Source organism: Panonychus citri, unplaced genomic scaffold, assembly GCF_014898815.1.
Source record: "Panonychus citri isolate SS breed McGregor unplaced genomic scaffold, ASM1489881v1 Contig00139, whole genome shotgun sequence".
Taxonomy (NCBI): Eukaryota; Metazoa; Arthropoda; class Arachnida; order Trombidiformes; family Tetranychidae; genus Panonychus; species Panonychus citri.
In genome coordinates, this window is record NW_026515544.1 from 1,852,734 (window position 1) to 1,867,154 (window position 14,421).

Below are 14,421 nucleotides of genomic sequence, written 5' to 3' on the forward strand. Positions count from 1 at the left end.
AATTTTCATGTCATCAGTTTTTTTATCCTTCACCTTATTTTTCAATTTAGGTTTTTTTTTCATCTAATTCAACAAATAACATTATTATTATCACCATGAAACGAGGTGGGTAGTGGGTGGTGATGGTTGTGAGCATCATGGTAGAGAGAGAGAGAGAGAGAGAGAGAGAGAGAGAGAGAGAGAGAGAGACTGAGCTTGAATTCTGAACAGATTCGAGGATAAAATGGAAAAAGTTTTTCTTTCAAAACTGATTTTCTTTCACAAGTATTATTGTGATGATGATAATCTACATGATTCATGGGAATTGATAATCATGATCATTTTCATGGAACTGAATCAATTCTTATTGTTGGAAACTTTTTTCCTCAACTTTGTCTTTCCTTTCAAAGAAGTCATAAAGTTTTCAGACACAACTTTATGATTCAATATTTTCTATTGATTTTAAAATGATATAATCAATTGATGATGATGATGATTATGATTATAACAATGTAACTTTATTATTACAAAAGGTAAATCAAATGTATCAATGATACAGTTTTTTTTTTCATCTCAATGGTTTCATTTGGCTTCATGTGTTCATAGTTTTGCTGCTTTGATGCTCTTGATCTTATTCATCATATTATATTGTTTTTCTTGCATAGATCAAGGTATTATTGTTATTTACTTATGTAATCATGATGATCCCTTTACTCCCAACTCCACCCATCCACTTTTTCTGATCATTTTGACATTAATCTGCAACTCACTAGTGTATTTATCCAATGTTTACAAAGAGAAATCATTTTATCTTCATCCAGCTTTTTCCTTCCTCTTCTGTAGTATTTTTTTCTGCTGATTCTCATCTTACCTTATCACTCAGAGTCCAGGTATGTAACTGGACAATTTGATCCAATTACTGGGATCCGAAAGAGAGAGAGAGAGACGTTAATATATTATATTGTGAGCTTTAGCTTGAATGGTTTACCATAGCATCGCCTTTAGAGTTGAGCTCAAATGTAATATTACTCATTGTATTGATGATGATGATGATGATGATATCCCATCTCTCTTGAAGTATTATCAAGGAAACTGAAAATACTATTATCAAGTTTATCTTACCAACATTTACAGACAACAATTTCCTATGTCATCAGGGTTATTACAAACTTTTTACCCAAAGTTACACTCAAGAGGCTCATTCACTACCCAAACTATCAACAACAACACCAACATAAACAACCAATTCTTTGGTCTCAAACAACTACAATATCACTCCCCTCATTTATCTTGTTTAGCTTTCTTAACCCACCATCATCACTACACCACCTCCACCTCCACCTCCTCCATCTCCTCCCATTACGTTTTACCATAACTTTCCCACTCTTTCCATGTTATTTTAGTTACTCTCTCTCTCTCTCTCTCTCACTCTCCATATTGATACCATTCTGAACTTACCATTTCTCCCTCTGTGTCTGTATTTGCTTATCTTTTCAACGTCAATTTGATTCTGCCTTGAACCATGTAATCGATTTGCTTATATAAACCATTGACGATGCCAATTTTCATCATTATCTTTATCCTCTTTCTTATCTTGATCATCATCTTTTCATGATATTTATCTCTCACTCTCTTGATTTCCTTTCAATCCTTTCATTCCCATTTCTCTTATTAATCATCATGATATTTTCTCATGAAATTTGCTCCAGTTATAAACATTTCATTCATAGATGTACATCCATGTTACCTCATTTTCTTAGTGAAAGTGTTACATTGATTATTCAATGTAATTTATTGATATGCATAAGAAACCATTTATTAACAATCTCAGACATACAGAGATTAACGTAATCAATTAACTATTGAAATGCTGATTGATTTGGTGTGTAGCATTCATTATCATGATTACTGTCGTTCTTTGCCATTGAATATCCAATTGAAATAAATCATTACAAGGAAAATTGTTAAGTGTCTACAATAAAGTCAATCCCTATGCTCAACTATGATTGTTGATCCCTATTATCAATTGATTGTTTACCTTGATTGTCATTTGAATTTTCATTCACCCAACAATTAATCCGTTGAGAGCAATTCTTTTCATTTCAACTGAAAGTTTACCTTATTGAAGATACGTTGATTGTTAAAGAGATGATAATGATGATCGAGATGCAGAAAATTTTTAAATTCAAAGATTACATGAAACATTAACCATGTAAATGGTTAGAAAGTTATTTAGAACTTTTTTTGTTTCGATTGTTATTATATTTTGTTTTTCTCGATGGAAAAAGATGAAGATGATTATCATCAATAGAAAAGGCTTCTTACCTTTTAGAACTCCTATTTTATCATATTAATCTTTCTCTCTCTCTTTGATTCATTATCTCTTTCAATCTCCTCGTGGAAACAAATGAATATGATGTCGAGAAAGATGAAAGAACTTTAAAAGAAAGATGAAGATTGATCATTTCTCGTATTCTACTTTGAGAAATAACAATGATCCATAAAGAAAAAAGATTCTTCTCTCTCTCTCTCTTTTCATCTTCTATCATGATGGTGATGATCATCTTCTGAAGGAGTTTCATTGAAATTCTCATCATCTCTTCACTTGGAATCATTTAAATTTCCATCTAATAATAAGAGAAACTACCTGATCCCTTATGATAGAAACAAAATGTGAACTCACAAGTTTCATTGGAAAGAAAAAGTTTTCACAAATTCAGGATAAGTTTCGAAATCTTTTCCACATTATTATCAACCTGGTAGAACTCATGTTCTGTAAGTGATATCAATGAACAATGAGATAAACTTTGTTTCCAATTGAAAAGTTTACCCTCAAGTCAACTTGAAATCCATGAGAGTAAAAGGTAAAGATTTAGAATCCAAATGAAAATTGAAGAGGAAAATTCTGATGATTTCGATAAAATTACATGATGATGATGATATTGTTTCTTTTTGGTGTTTTCCATTGAATCACTGAATTAAGAGAATCTCAATTTGGAACCAGTTACATGAACATAATGAGAATGAAATTTCAAGCATCACTTTTTATTCATCATCATCATCATCATCATCATCTTCCTTTCATGACACAACAGTAATCTAAATGTTTCCAAAGAAAAGTTTTACAATGATGATGATGAAATTACTTGTAAACTCACAATCTCTTCACAGTTTATTTTATCATCTTCATCTTCATCCTCATCCTCATCATCTTATTTGACTTATAATGCGATAAATTATACTCATAAGATGATAATGAAAGAAAATGTTATTTCAACAACAATAACAACAATTTCACTCCCCATTGGGATTAACAATTACAGGTTACATCAAATTTTGTTGCTGCTGATGAGATGATGTAGTAACTAGTATTTGGATTAAGGTAAAAAACATATTACAACAACAATGGTGATAATACAATAATCATAATCATGATGATAAAAAAACTAATTGACCTGAGAAAAGTTTTCCATGGTGAGAATTGAAAATGAACACTCAAAGGATTTGAATTGATGATTTTGCTGGTTTTCAGGTAGATGATGATGATGATGATGAGCCTGAAAGTTGAACAATGGTTAATTTATTGATGATGATAAATGGACACTAATCAAGATGCTCACTTAACTATCTTATATGTAGTATTTATATTCAGAAGGCAACATATTATTTTCATCCTTTTTTATGTTATATTTAAACTGACCTTCATCATCCTAAGGGTCATCTTCCGGTTTCAGGGATTCAAAGTTGTTGTTGAAAGTTTTAACTGGAAAGTTTAATAACATTGATCAACGATTAAGATCTGGAACTTGTTGTTGTTGTTGTTGATTTGATATCAATTAAATTGTGTTTACCTTTTCAATTTTTCAAATAAAATCTCTCAAACTAAACTGACCAGTGTTAAAGTGACCATGATTAGTTTTTTAGCTTGAGTTGGTTTGTTGGAAACTTGAAAGTTTGGTTTCAACATTTTCTAATCAATATGTCAAAATAGATTAGGATTAGTTTTAATCCACATGAGTGAATGATTATCAATTGATTGTTTGTAACTTGTTGATTTTTACATGAAAGTGAGTGGATTTTTTTTTGCTTTGATCACTTGAACTATTAAGCAAATTAACTAATTGGCTTGCTAATTATTTACAATTGAATTTGCAGACTTAATCATCGTTAATTATGGTGGTGATTAAAAAAGATGCTGATTTGATGCTCTCTCTCTCTCTCTTACCGATCATAATTATCATCAAAATATGAAATTGTTTTCATTTAACCTACAAGAAAATGTCAACAACAAGGTGACGAGAAAATTACTGACTCAAATTTTGGAACAATTTTCATGATAAACTCATGATAATCAGCTGAATATTCAGGTTTCCATGTTAAATGGCTTCGTTGACGAAATGTCAATCAATCGTGTAAACTTTTACTTGGTTGTGTCAAACTTTACTCTCACTTCTTGGCGACATCAATTGTTTCATTAGAAATGTAATGATAATCAAATGTCAGAATATCATGATAATCATGATGATAATTCTGATGATCAGGAAAAAAAAGGAATAAACTAATTCTGAAATCGTTGAAGAGAGAGAAATAGATAAATTCTGTCATGAATTTCAATTTCAATCTATTTGAGTGCATTTGAACGTAATTTAGTTAACATGAATTCTGGACTAATAACAAACATAAATTAACTTTAATTGTCCAATTAACTTGATTGTTATCATTTTGTAGCAATTTATTGGTCCCAAAAATCAACGATAACAATTAAATTAATAATCAACCAGACAAGATAATTGTAAACATAAAAATCATTTAATAGATACATTAAAGTTAATCAATTGAAATTGGTTAAGTTTTTTATTTCCTTTGGTTAAAATTAAATTTCAATTTGAAATTTAATATTATACAATTAATTGAGAAAATTATTTATCAATTTCAATGGTAATTTAATAACAATTAGGTTAATCATGTTTCCTTTTCGTTGATAGAAAATTGAATTGAACAATTTTCTCACCCCACTTTTTATTAATCATCACCAATGATAATCAAAGTTAATTACTTTAAGGTTTGTTAAAATTTAACACCAACAAACAAAGGTATTAATTGCAAAGTTAATTGTAGCTCTCTAATGGTAATTTAATTGTCTTCAAGTGAAAACAATTAACAATCAACTTAGTTTTCAATTCAACCATTTGTAAGGTGTTAGGTTTACATGTTACCCCATTTCTTGGTGGGTTTGGTGGTGACGGTGGTGGTGTTAATTGTCCCTCTACCCACTCTTAATTCAGTGGGAGTTGAATTTCATCATCATCATTATCATCATCTTACCTTCTTTGGTTACATCATGTTAAACACTCTCACTTATCTTCCTTTATCATCTTCATCTTCTTCTTTAAAAAAAACCATATCAAATTTACAGTTAATCTTAATTATAATCCTAATCCTTAATCTCTGCTATTTTTATCCTTATCCATAGTTGATAATGATTATTTTTTTTCTCGTAAATTTATATACAAATATCTAGATATAAATCTGGGTTGATGATTAGTCTGTCTGAATCTTCTCTCTCTCTCTCCCTGAATGACCATGAAGGGAATGAAATGTTTCATGATGATTTCAAATTGAGTTGGAACTTTTTTCTGTCTCAACTAATACTGACCATGGGACTTTCTGTGAATGAGAATGAAAATTTAATAATGAAACTGAATCAACTATAATTACCATGATGTATTTACCATTCAAATGAACTAATATTTTCATCAATTTATTTTCGTCTCTCGATTAATTGAGAATGAATTGATTGAGAAAAAAAGAATCAATGAAAATTGTATTTTCTAAATTGTCTTTTCCAAGTGAAAATGTTTCTCTCTGATTGTTTACAGTTGGTTGACCAGAATTGAAATAATCAATAATCAATGATATCTTTCAATTCCCACGTTAGATGATAATGATGTTGATAAAGATGATGATGATAACTTGATTCTTTTTTCTCTCTCTTCATCATCTTCATCTTAATGATTTGTTTCTCTCTCTCTCTCTCTCTCTCTATTTCCATGTAACTTGAATTTATTGTTTCCATTTCATGACTAACCTAAAATCTTTCATTCATTAACTAATCTTCCTTAGGGTGGTTTGGGAAGCCGACATTTGGTCCATGAGTATCTGATTCCAATCCATTTATCGGGTAAAAGGTCAAAATTTCGAGGAGCTTTCATACTGGACACTTTACTCAATTTTGACGATACATCAAATTCCCAAGATATTCCAATGGACATTGAAAAGGTGAATATTATATGACCAAGATGATAATGAGAATAGAAAACTTTTTCCTTCATCAATCAACAAATTTACAGAGAACTAAAAAAAAAGAGTTCAATAGATTATTCATTTGCTGTGTAAATATTATTACAATATAATCTCTTGTCTATGATGATAATTTTTGCTTCAGTTTGCAGAAAAAAATGGCGGAAAAACTTTCTCTGTCTTCTTCCGTCTTCTTCCCCTGGTAACCCAGTTTTCATTTACAAAATCTTGTCTTGAGTTTACTCAATTTCATCTTGATACTGATACTCATGATGATGAGCATGATAATCATGATGAACATGATGATATCATCATAAACCATTGGTAGTGATGAAGTTTTAAAATAAACATGAAACTTTACTTGTAATTGCTTATGTTACTTTCCTAGCTTGTTAACTGATTGTTGGCAGTTATTACAATACCACAAGAATTACTAATAATGATGATGATGATTAACTACAATTTTTAACAAACAATCAAATTAAACAGTAGCAATTGAGATACAAAGACGATACAACAATTACAACCAATTAATAGCAATTAAAAATCAAACCTAAATTACAAATTACCTTCATGTAACGATTTATGGTTAATAATATTTCATATTTTAATCGTTAACAATACTGTTATTATTTTGTGATTATCAATGAGACTCAATCACAACAATTTAAATGATACAATTAGTTAACTGAATGAAAGTTAATGAAGGGATGAAGAAAAAAAAATTGGGGCTAATTACAATTTTAACCACAATCACTATGGTTGTTCAATGATTGCAACAATTAACGCGTCACTGGAAAATTGAGCAAATAATCAATGAGAATGCAATTTGTCAACTAATTGTAATTAGTAATTGATTATGATTAACTGATTGTTTTGGAATTTTCTTTTTCAGGTTATCCCATTTTGGGGTAAAAAGGATTCACCTGATAACATGAGAGGCGATTTTATTGCTTCGTTTACCCGGAAGTCAATTGATTCTCGTCTTTCACTTACTATGGCTAAACATTGGAGGTCAAGGCAACAATTTGAACAACAGAAAAGCTCATCTAATGGTCAACCAATTAGCCAATTTAATCTGGTTCCTGTTGAGATTGCAACTTTACCCTCAGAGATGCCCAATGTTAAAGTGCTTTCTGACCATGTAAACTTTTTACGAAGTGACCATGTAATGTTCTGGTATCACAACAGTAGTTTACACAAGCCAACACTCAGGGCAATATTTATCACCGATACAGGTAATCATCACTCATCTTTATATTATCCTTATTATTATTGAACAATTTGATTGTGATTTGATTTTCACAATTTACATAACAATCAAAGGAACCAAAAAGTTGTAATAACTTTTTTCTTACTTCATCTCAACACCAATTACTTTTTGATGATGATGATTAGAAATGAGAAATCTTTTCCATTCAATATTATCAGATATTTACTGAATAAGATGAGGAAGATAATGATGATGATGATGATGATGATGATAACAAGGTAAAACATGGTAAGGAGGGAAGAGGGAGGGTGGAAGATGATTTAGTAAACCCTAATTTGTTTTCTTCTCAGAAGCAACAACAACAAATTACCTGATGAAACTTTTTCATTTTCTATCAAGTTTTTTTTTTCTTATTCATCATCTTAACTCATTCCTATTATGATTACGATCGTTATTATTATATATTAATACAATCACTTGATCACGAAGAAAAAAAAATGAACACTTTTCTGTTGAATAGTAATAATGATAATGTTGATAGAGAGAATTCAAGTTCATGGTCGTTCGATTTTCTTTGATTCTATTTTCTCTCTCTCACACACTCTCTCACTTGCTCCCTTGTTTCTCTCTCAACTGACCATCAAATTGGAAGATGGAGATTATGTTGAAGATGAAGAGACTTTGATAAAGACTGAGTGAGAGAGATGAAGATAAGGATGAAGATGAGGATGAAGATGGAAAAGTTAATATATGAATGATCAGATCTCTGAGATTATATTAATAATTCACATGAATAAGATTAACCTTTGATTCGTTGATTTTTTTTGTTCATAAATATCATGAAGATAATGATATTATCATGATAATCTGAGACTGAATTTTAACTTGTTAACTTGTTATCAAATCAACTTGTTTAGGATAAATTTTCTCAGACAATTCTGTTTATATTATTATATTGTAATCATTAACTTTGATTTGATTCTTGCATGGACTCGGAATTATTTATCATCATGATTAAGTAATTGTTACATTGAAAATGATTATGGTCATGATGATGATGATTAACTTGTCTTGTTTATCTTTGTCACTTGCCTATTGATTATATTAAGTTAATAGTAAATCAAGAAATTAAATTCATTGATTGTATCATGAGAATTAGAAACAAAATAAAAGTTTCGAATTAATTTTTTGCCTCTTCTCATAATTTTTTCACCTTTCCATTAACTGACCATTGGTCAAACAATACTTGATAGCCCAAGGCTATTGTTAAGATATTCAATTAATAAATCATATCATGATTATGGTGAGAAAGTGAATTTATTAATGATTATTATTATTATTTTTTTATCTTGGCGATGATCAATTGGGAAAACATAATCAGCTTTATTCATGGTGGAAATTTATTCAATATTAATGATATTTTCCACCAGAATCATCTGAATCTGTTGGAACTTTTTATTTTTCTATCTTTTTGAATGTTCCTTTGTTAACCCAAACAATTTATTGTTATATTACATTATAAAGGTTGTCTTCAGATGATGAAGAAGATGATGAAGATAATTCAAAGACGTGGCATCATCATCATGATCAAATTGATCCTCATCTTTCATAAAAGTTTCATAATTGATTTTTTAAAGTGAATTAAAGTGAAAGAAGCTCAAGAGATGATAATGAAAATGGTAAAAAGTGAATGAGAGAGCAAAAGAAAAGGCATTTAGATGATGATGGAGATGATGATTAAAAGGAGGAGGAGGAGGGGGTAAGATGAGAAGGATGGAAAATACAATGAGAGAGAGAGTGATTAATGGAGATACTTGTTTTCGGTCCTTTTTTGTACATTTTTATCATTTGATTGTAATTAATTGGTCTCCCTCTTGATTATCATCATTCTCATCATCTTTCTGATGCTTCATGAAACAATCAGAGTTTCTTATCATCAATTTTGTAATAATATCTCAATGTATTCAAAGGACTTCAACATTTTCCAGTCAAAATGCTTTGGGACAAAAGGTTGGGCTAAGGTTTGATGATGTACATGATAATGATAATGATGATGAAAGATGATGATGATGATGATACGACATTGATAAACCTTTGATAACTTATCGCCATCATCAACACAAAGCAAAAGGATGAGCAACACTTTTTTTTATCCTCATCACTTTTTCCCTCTGATATTTTTGATAATATTACTTTGAGATGAGAAACAATATCAAGGGGAGGTTATTGTGAATACTTTTTGACAGTTAATCAAATTTAATTTGATTTTTATTACAATATAATCATTTTTTTAAATGCATTTTTAATTACATTATCATCATCATCATTATTGATGAGATTAGGAGGTTAAGGTGAATGAAAATAAATTTCAAATAGTGTAAAGGTTATCAAACTTGTTGCAAACTTGATTGTTTCCAATTGTTTGCAATGTAGTTAATTTGATTGACAGAAATTAAGATAATTTTTACTTTTCTTGAAACAATTTAACTTAATTTTCATGGTAAACAAAGAGATGGTGTAGGTGGTGTTGCTGTTGTTGTTGGTGTGTAGGTGGATAGAAAGAGGAAGCAGCTATTACATTGTATGTGTAACAATTAAAGAGTTGAACATTATGGTGATGAAAATGAAGAAGATGATGAAGATGATTAAGTTAAAGAGGTTGATGAATATCAACTTTGAATATTAAACAGATCATTCTGATGATACTTATGGAGGATGAAGATGCTAATGAAATATAATTAGACAGGGAGAGAATATTTAATTACAATCGAGTTGTTTACACCATTACTGTCATTGATTGAGACTCATTTTCACTTCTATTTATCTTCTTATACCTTTATCTTCATCTTCATCTTCACTTTCACCTCCTATTCAACCTCCTCCTTTCATTATCTCATCTTTATCTTTTCAATTTCCAAGTGAAAAATTTTCTATTTCCAATTTCTCTCATCTAATGTTTAGACAGAAAAAAACATTCCTTTTTATCCTCTCTCTCTCTCTCTCTCTCTCTCTCACCATCCTCATCCTCATCTTCCCAAAACCATCAACAACAAAAAAACCAAATAGTTAACTTGAAACTAATCGGAAGCCTTAGATAAAACCGGAAAAGTTGTTTATTTTTTTCACCTTACACCCGAATCTAATATTAGCTTATGTAATCTATTAGTTTGCTTCACTTGATTTGCAAAAGTCATTCTTGCAAAGATATGAACCCAAGAAGGATGAGGATGATAATGATATCATCATCTTTACAGGGGGAGAGAAACTTCTCACTCTCTTCTTAGCTATTTGAAGAGATAACTTTTTCTAGAAGATCAGTTTCTCTGTAATATTTGAATCACCCCTGAGTCCAGACAGAGTAAGAAGATGAAGATGAAAGTTTATCTCTTTGGTTGAAGTTTGAAAGTTTCCAGGACAACGAATCGTAGACAGAAAAGGAGAGAGAGAGAAACTCTGATAAACATGATAGTTTCACGAAACTTATAATTTATTATTAAGGAATGAGACATGATAAGGATACAGAAAAAGAAAGTTCTAATCCATAACCAAGGTTAATTCAATTGTTTTCTTTGCAAGAGATAATCTAGTTTCAATCTAATCTTTACCCATTCACCTTTTTTCCAATGGTAAAAAATAACAAACGAAAACAAATACATACTATTAGTGAATAGTAATATAACCATTGAATCCCAATGAGATTTTGTTGATTGTTTTTCTAGTTTTAATCACCATGTTAATCCCTATTTACCTGTGGGTCTTTATTTAAACCTTTGAATAGTGTAGATTAACAATAAATAAACATTAGCTTTTATTTTGCTAATCTTTAAGATGATTAATTATCATTCTCTTTTTATTCAAACTGTTATTAGGACCATTTCGAGGATACATGAGAAAATGTTACCATGAAACTTGTGATGACCTGAGCCTAGTTACCGATACAAACCTGAGGTTCTTGAAACTTATCGTTGAAGTTTTAACAAGTTCAATATTGGATATTGGTGATGGATCTTGTAAAGGTGAGTTTCCCATTGAGTGAATAGGCCAACAAAATGGTTGACACAACAAAATGTACACAAGTTATGCACAAGCACATCACAAGAATTCAGCATCTGATGATGATGATGATGATGATAAAGATGAAGATGATGATAATGCTAAATGGTAATATATGGGAGAGTATAAATTATGCAAACTTTTTGCAAGAAAAAATCATTTTCTTGCCTGCAAGGTTATAATTTGAACTTTTTTTTCACTGAAAAAAAAAACAGTTTCAAGTTTTCCCTGTCAATTAATAAGCCAAATCTCAACTCAATCATCATGTAAAAAATGAATAAAATGAACGCACATGAAAGCATAAGAAGCAATCAATAGTAGATGGGATCGTCATCACAATAATAATGACGATACTTTATTTTGTATCATCATGAACATGATGATATTTGCATCAAACGTCTTCTTATTCTTGGTGAAAAAAAAGTTCAGAAAAAAGCTCAAGATTAAAGATGCAAATGGAAACAATAATAACTGATGATGATGACGATGACTTTGAAAAAAGCCTCAGTTTTAAGGTTGAGTCACGTTCTTGTAGATATTTTTTGCTCCTTTGGCTGTTTCTGGTTCCTGTTTGATTCCCAATTCTGGTAAAATACTTACACAGATTCGAGAGAAAGAGAGACTGTGAGTGAGTGAGTGAGAGAGAGAGGAGATGTTTATTTTATATGAGACCATGTGAATATCAGAGTGAAAGAAAATGGTTATATTATTATAACAGCCAAGAAACAGAAACTTTGTTATATTGTAATGATGATGATTCTTTGTCAATTTCCATGAGCTTAAGAACCAGAAATTACCATGAAGAGAAAAATTTTCTGCATCATGGAGAAAAAGGGTTAATGTTTCAATGGTTTTTTCTTCATTTTCTTCATCTATTCTTAGTAATTTCTCTTGAATTTTCAAATTCTTTGCAACAAAAAGGTAACCTGGTTACTGTCTAACTTGTTGTCTACTTTTGCTTTATCATCATCATCATCTACTACACATAGTGAACCTCATCATCATCATAATACCTTATGCATTGTTATGCAAATGATGAAATATATTACCTTTTTTTTTCATTCATCTTCTTACCTTTTGTTTTGATACTTTTTCAACCCAAAGGTTAAGTTTCTGCATCTTAGTCAATTAATCGGGTTAGATTTTGGTTGTGTGAGTGCAAATCAATATGATGATTAATATAAATTGCATTTTACTCATTAGCATCTTTATCTTCATACTTATTCATTCATCTCACTTTTTTATCCTCTCTCTCTCTCTCTCTCTCTTACAGTTTCATCCAAGGGATCAGCTAAATTTGATGTAAGACAATCAAGCTCACCTCGAGCATATCCAATGTCATTAGTTTTTTACCTTAATTGTTTCATTATAATAACTTTCATCGTCAACAAAAGCAATTGAGGTTATTAAGCAACAACACCAGACAAATTATCAACCTTGATCCCACCACCATCACCCAAAAGCCACCCACCTCCACCTCCACCATCACCCAGGAGCCAACATCTTATGTGTTGAATTTTTCTTGCAAAACTTGACAGAAACAAACTTTTTGTCGCAACAATTAACTAACCAAAAAGTAAAATAAAAAAATGTTTTACCATCATGATTAACATTAAACAATTCAACTCAATCTAATTACAATTAACTATCAACTATATAAACTACTATGTAATAATATTACAATAAAAAAACAACGTAAATCTAATCTCATTGAATAATAATCATTATGAACAAATTTTGTATTACAACAACAATAACATGACAATAAAAATTGACAATTAAAAGTTAAAAATCACAACACAATTAACTATACAATTATCATTTCAACAAATCCATATCTATGTAAGTCAATTGCAACTAATTAAGTGAAATTACCTGCAACTAAACTATTAAATGCTAATGATCAAGTTACTTTTCCACTCCATCATAATCAACAACCACCATTAGCTAATTAACTCACTTGATTGTTTCAAGTTTATCCTCATCACAAAAATTAACCAGCACCAATTTTCGTGTCAACCTTTTTTTTCAGCATAAAAAAAAAGTTCCACTTCGGCATCATCATGATTACTCATATTGTTGTTGCTCATTTCATTCATTGATTCATTCAACATACACACACACCAAGTCATTCACTTTTAAGCTATGAGAATGAACAAAAAACACCAAGAATGAACAAAAATGTTCATGATGAAACCATGAGATTCAGCCAAGTGCATCACACCATAGATCGGTATTCAACTTGTAATTTTGTATCTTCCAAGCACTTTCATCTTCATCATCATCTCTCTCTCTCTCTCTCTCTCTCTCTCTCATTTTCTTTTTCTCTGACAACTTTTACTCTCTCATTACTCTCCCTTTTTTTACACTAATTTCAGTAGCTACTGGTAGTTCATGGTATTATCATCCTCGTCATCATGTTCTTCTTTCTTTTTCCTTTGAAAATCAGGTTCTTCAAGATGAGAAAAAAGAGAATAAGAGAGGAAAAAATTCTCCACTGGGTAACCCTTTCTTTACCTTGACTACTGTTTTTACCTTAACTTCATCATCTTTTTTATCATCATCATCTTCTTGTTTTCCAGAGAGAGAGAGAGAGAGAGAAAGGTTAACATAATCCTACGTAATGATAGCATATGATTCAGTTCAGAAAATTCAATCTAATTTCATGGAGTTTTTTATTTCTCTTTCCATATCTTTCAGATTATTTCTCTTTATATTAATATAAGAAAACAAAATTATCATCATTACAGAAATAATGATAATCTTCATCATCTTCAGTTTCTCACAAGGAAACAAAAAGAAAATAAACAATAATTTGATGAGGATGAAGATGAAGATGAAGATGGAGAAAGATTCTCTCTCTTCTTAATCATCTT

The 14,421-nt window shown here is 30.2% G+C and overlaps 1 protein-coding gene across 1 annotated transcript in view; it reads left to right on the forward strand.

Moving 5' to 3' along the window:
* Positions 1-13,549, forward strand: part of LOC128393957 (uncharacterized) — a 38,125-nt gene extending 24,576 nt beyond the window's left edge. The window contains exons 3-6 of the mRNA XM_053354191.1: positions 6,103-6,258; positions 7,175-7,517; positions 11,362-11,508; positions 12,819-13,549. Coding sequence (XP_053210166.1) covers positions 6,103-6,258; positions 7,175-7,517; positions 11,362-11,508; positions 12,819-12,946 — 774 coding nt within the window. The 3' untranslated portion in view covers positions 12,947-13,549. The remainder of the gene's footprint in view (positions 1-6,102; positions 6,259-7,174; positions 7,518-11,361; positions 11,509-12,818) is intronic.
* Positions 13,550-14,421: the final 872 nt, after the last annotated feature.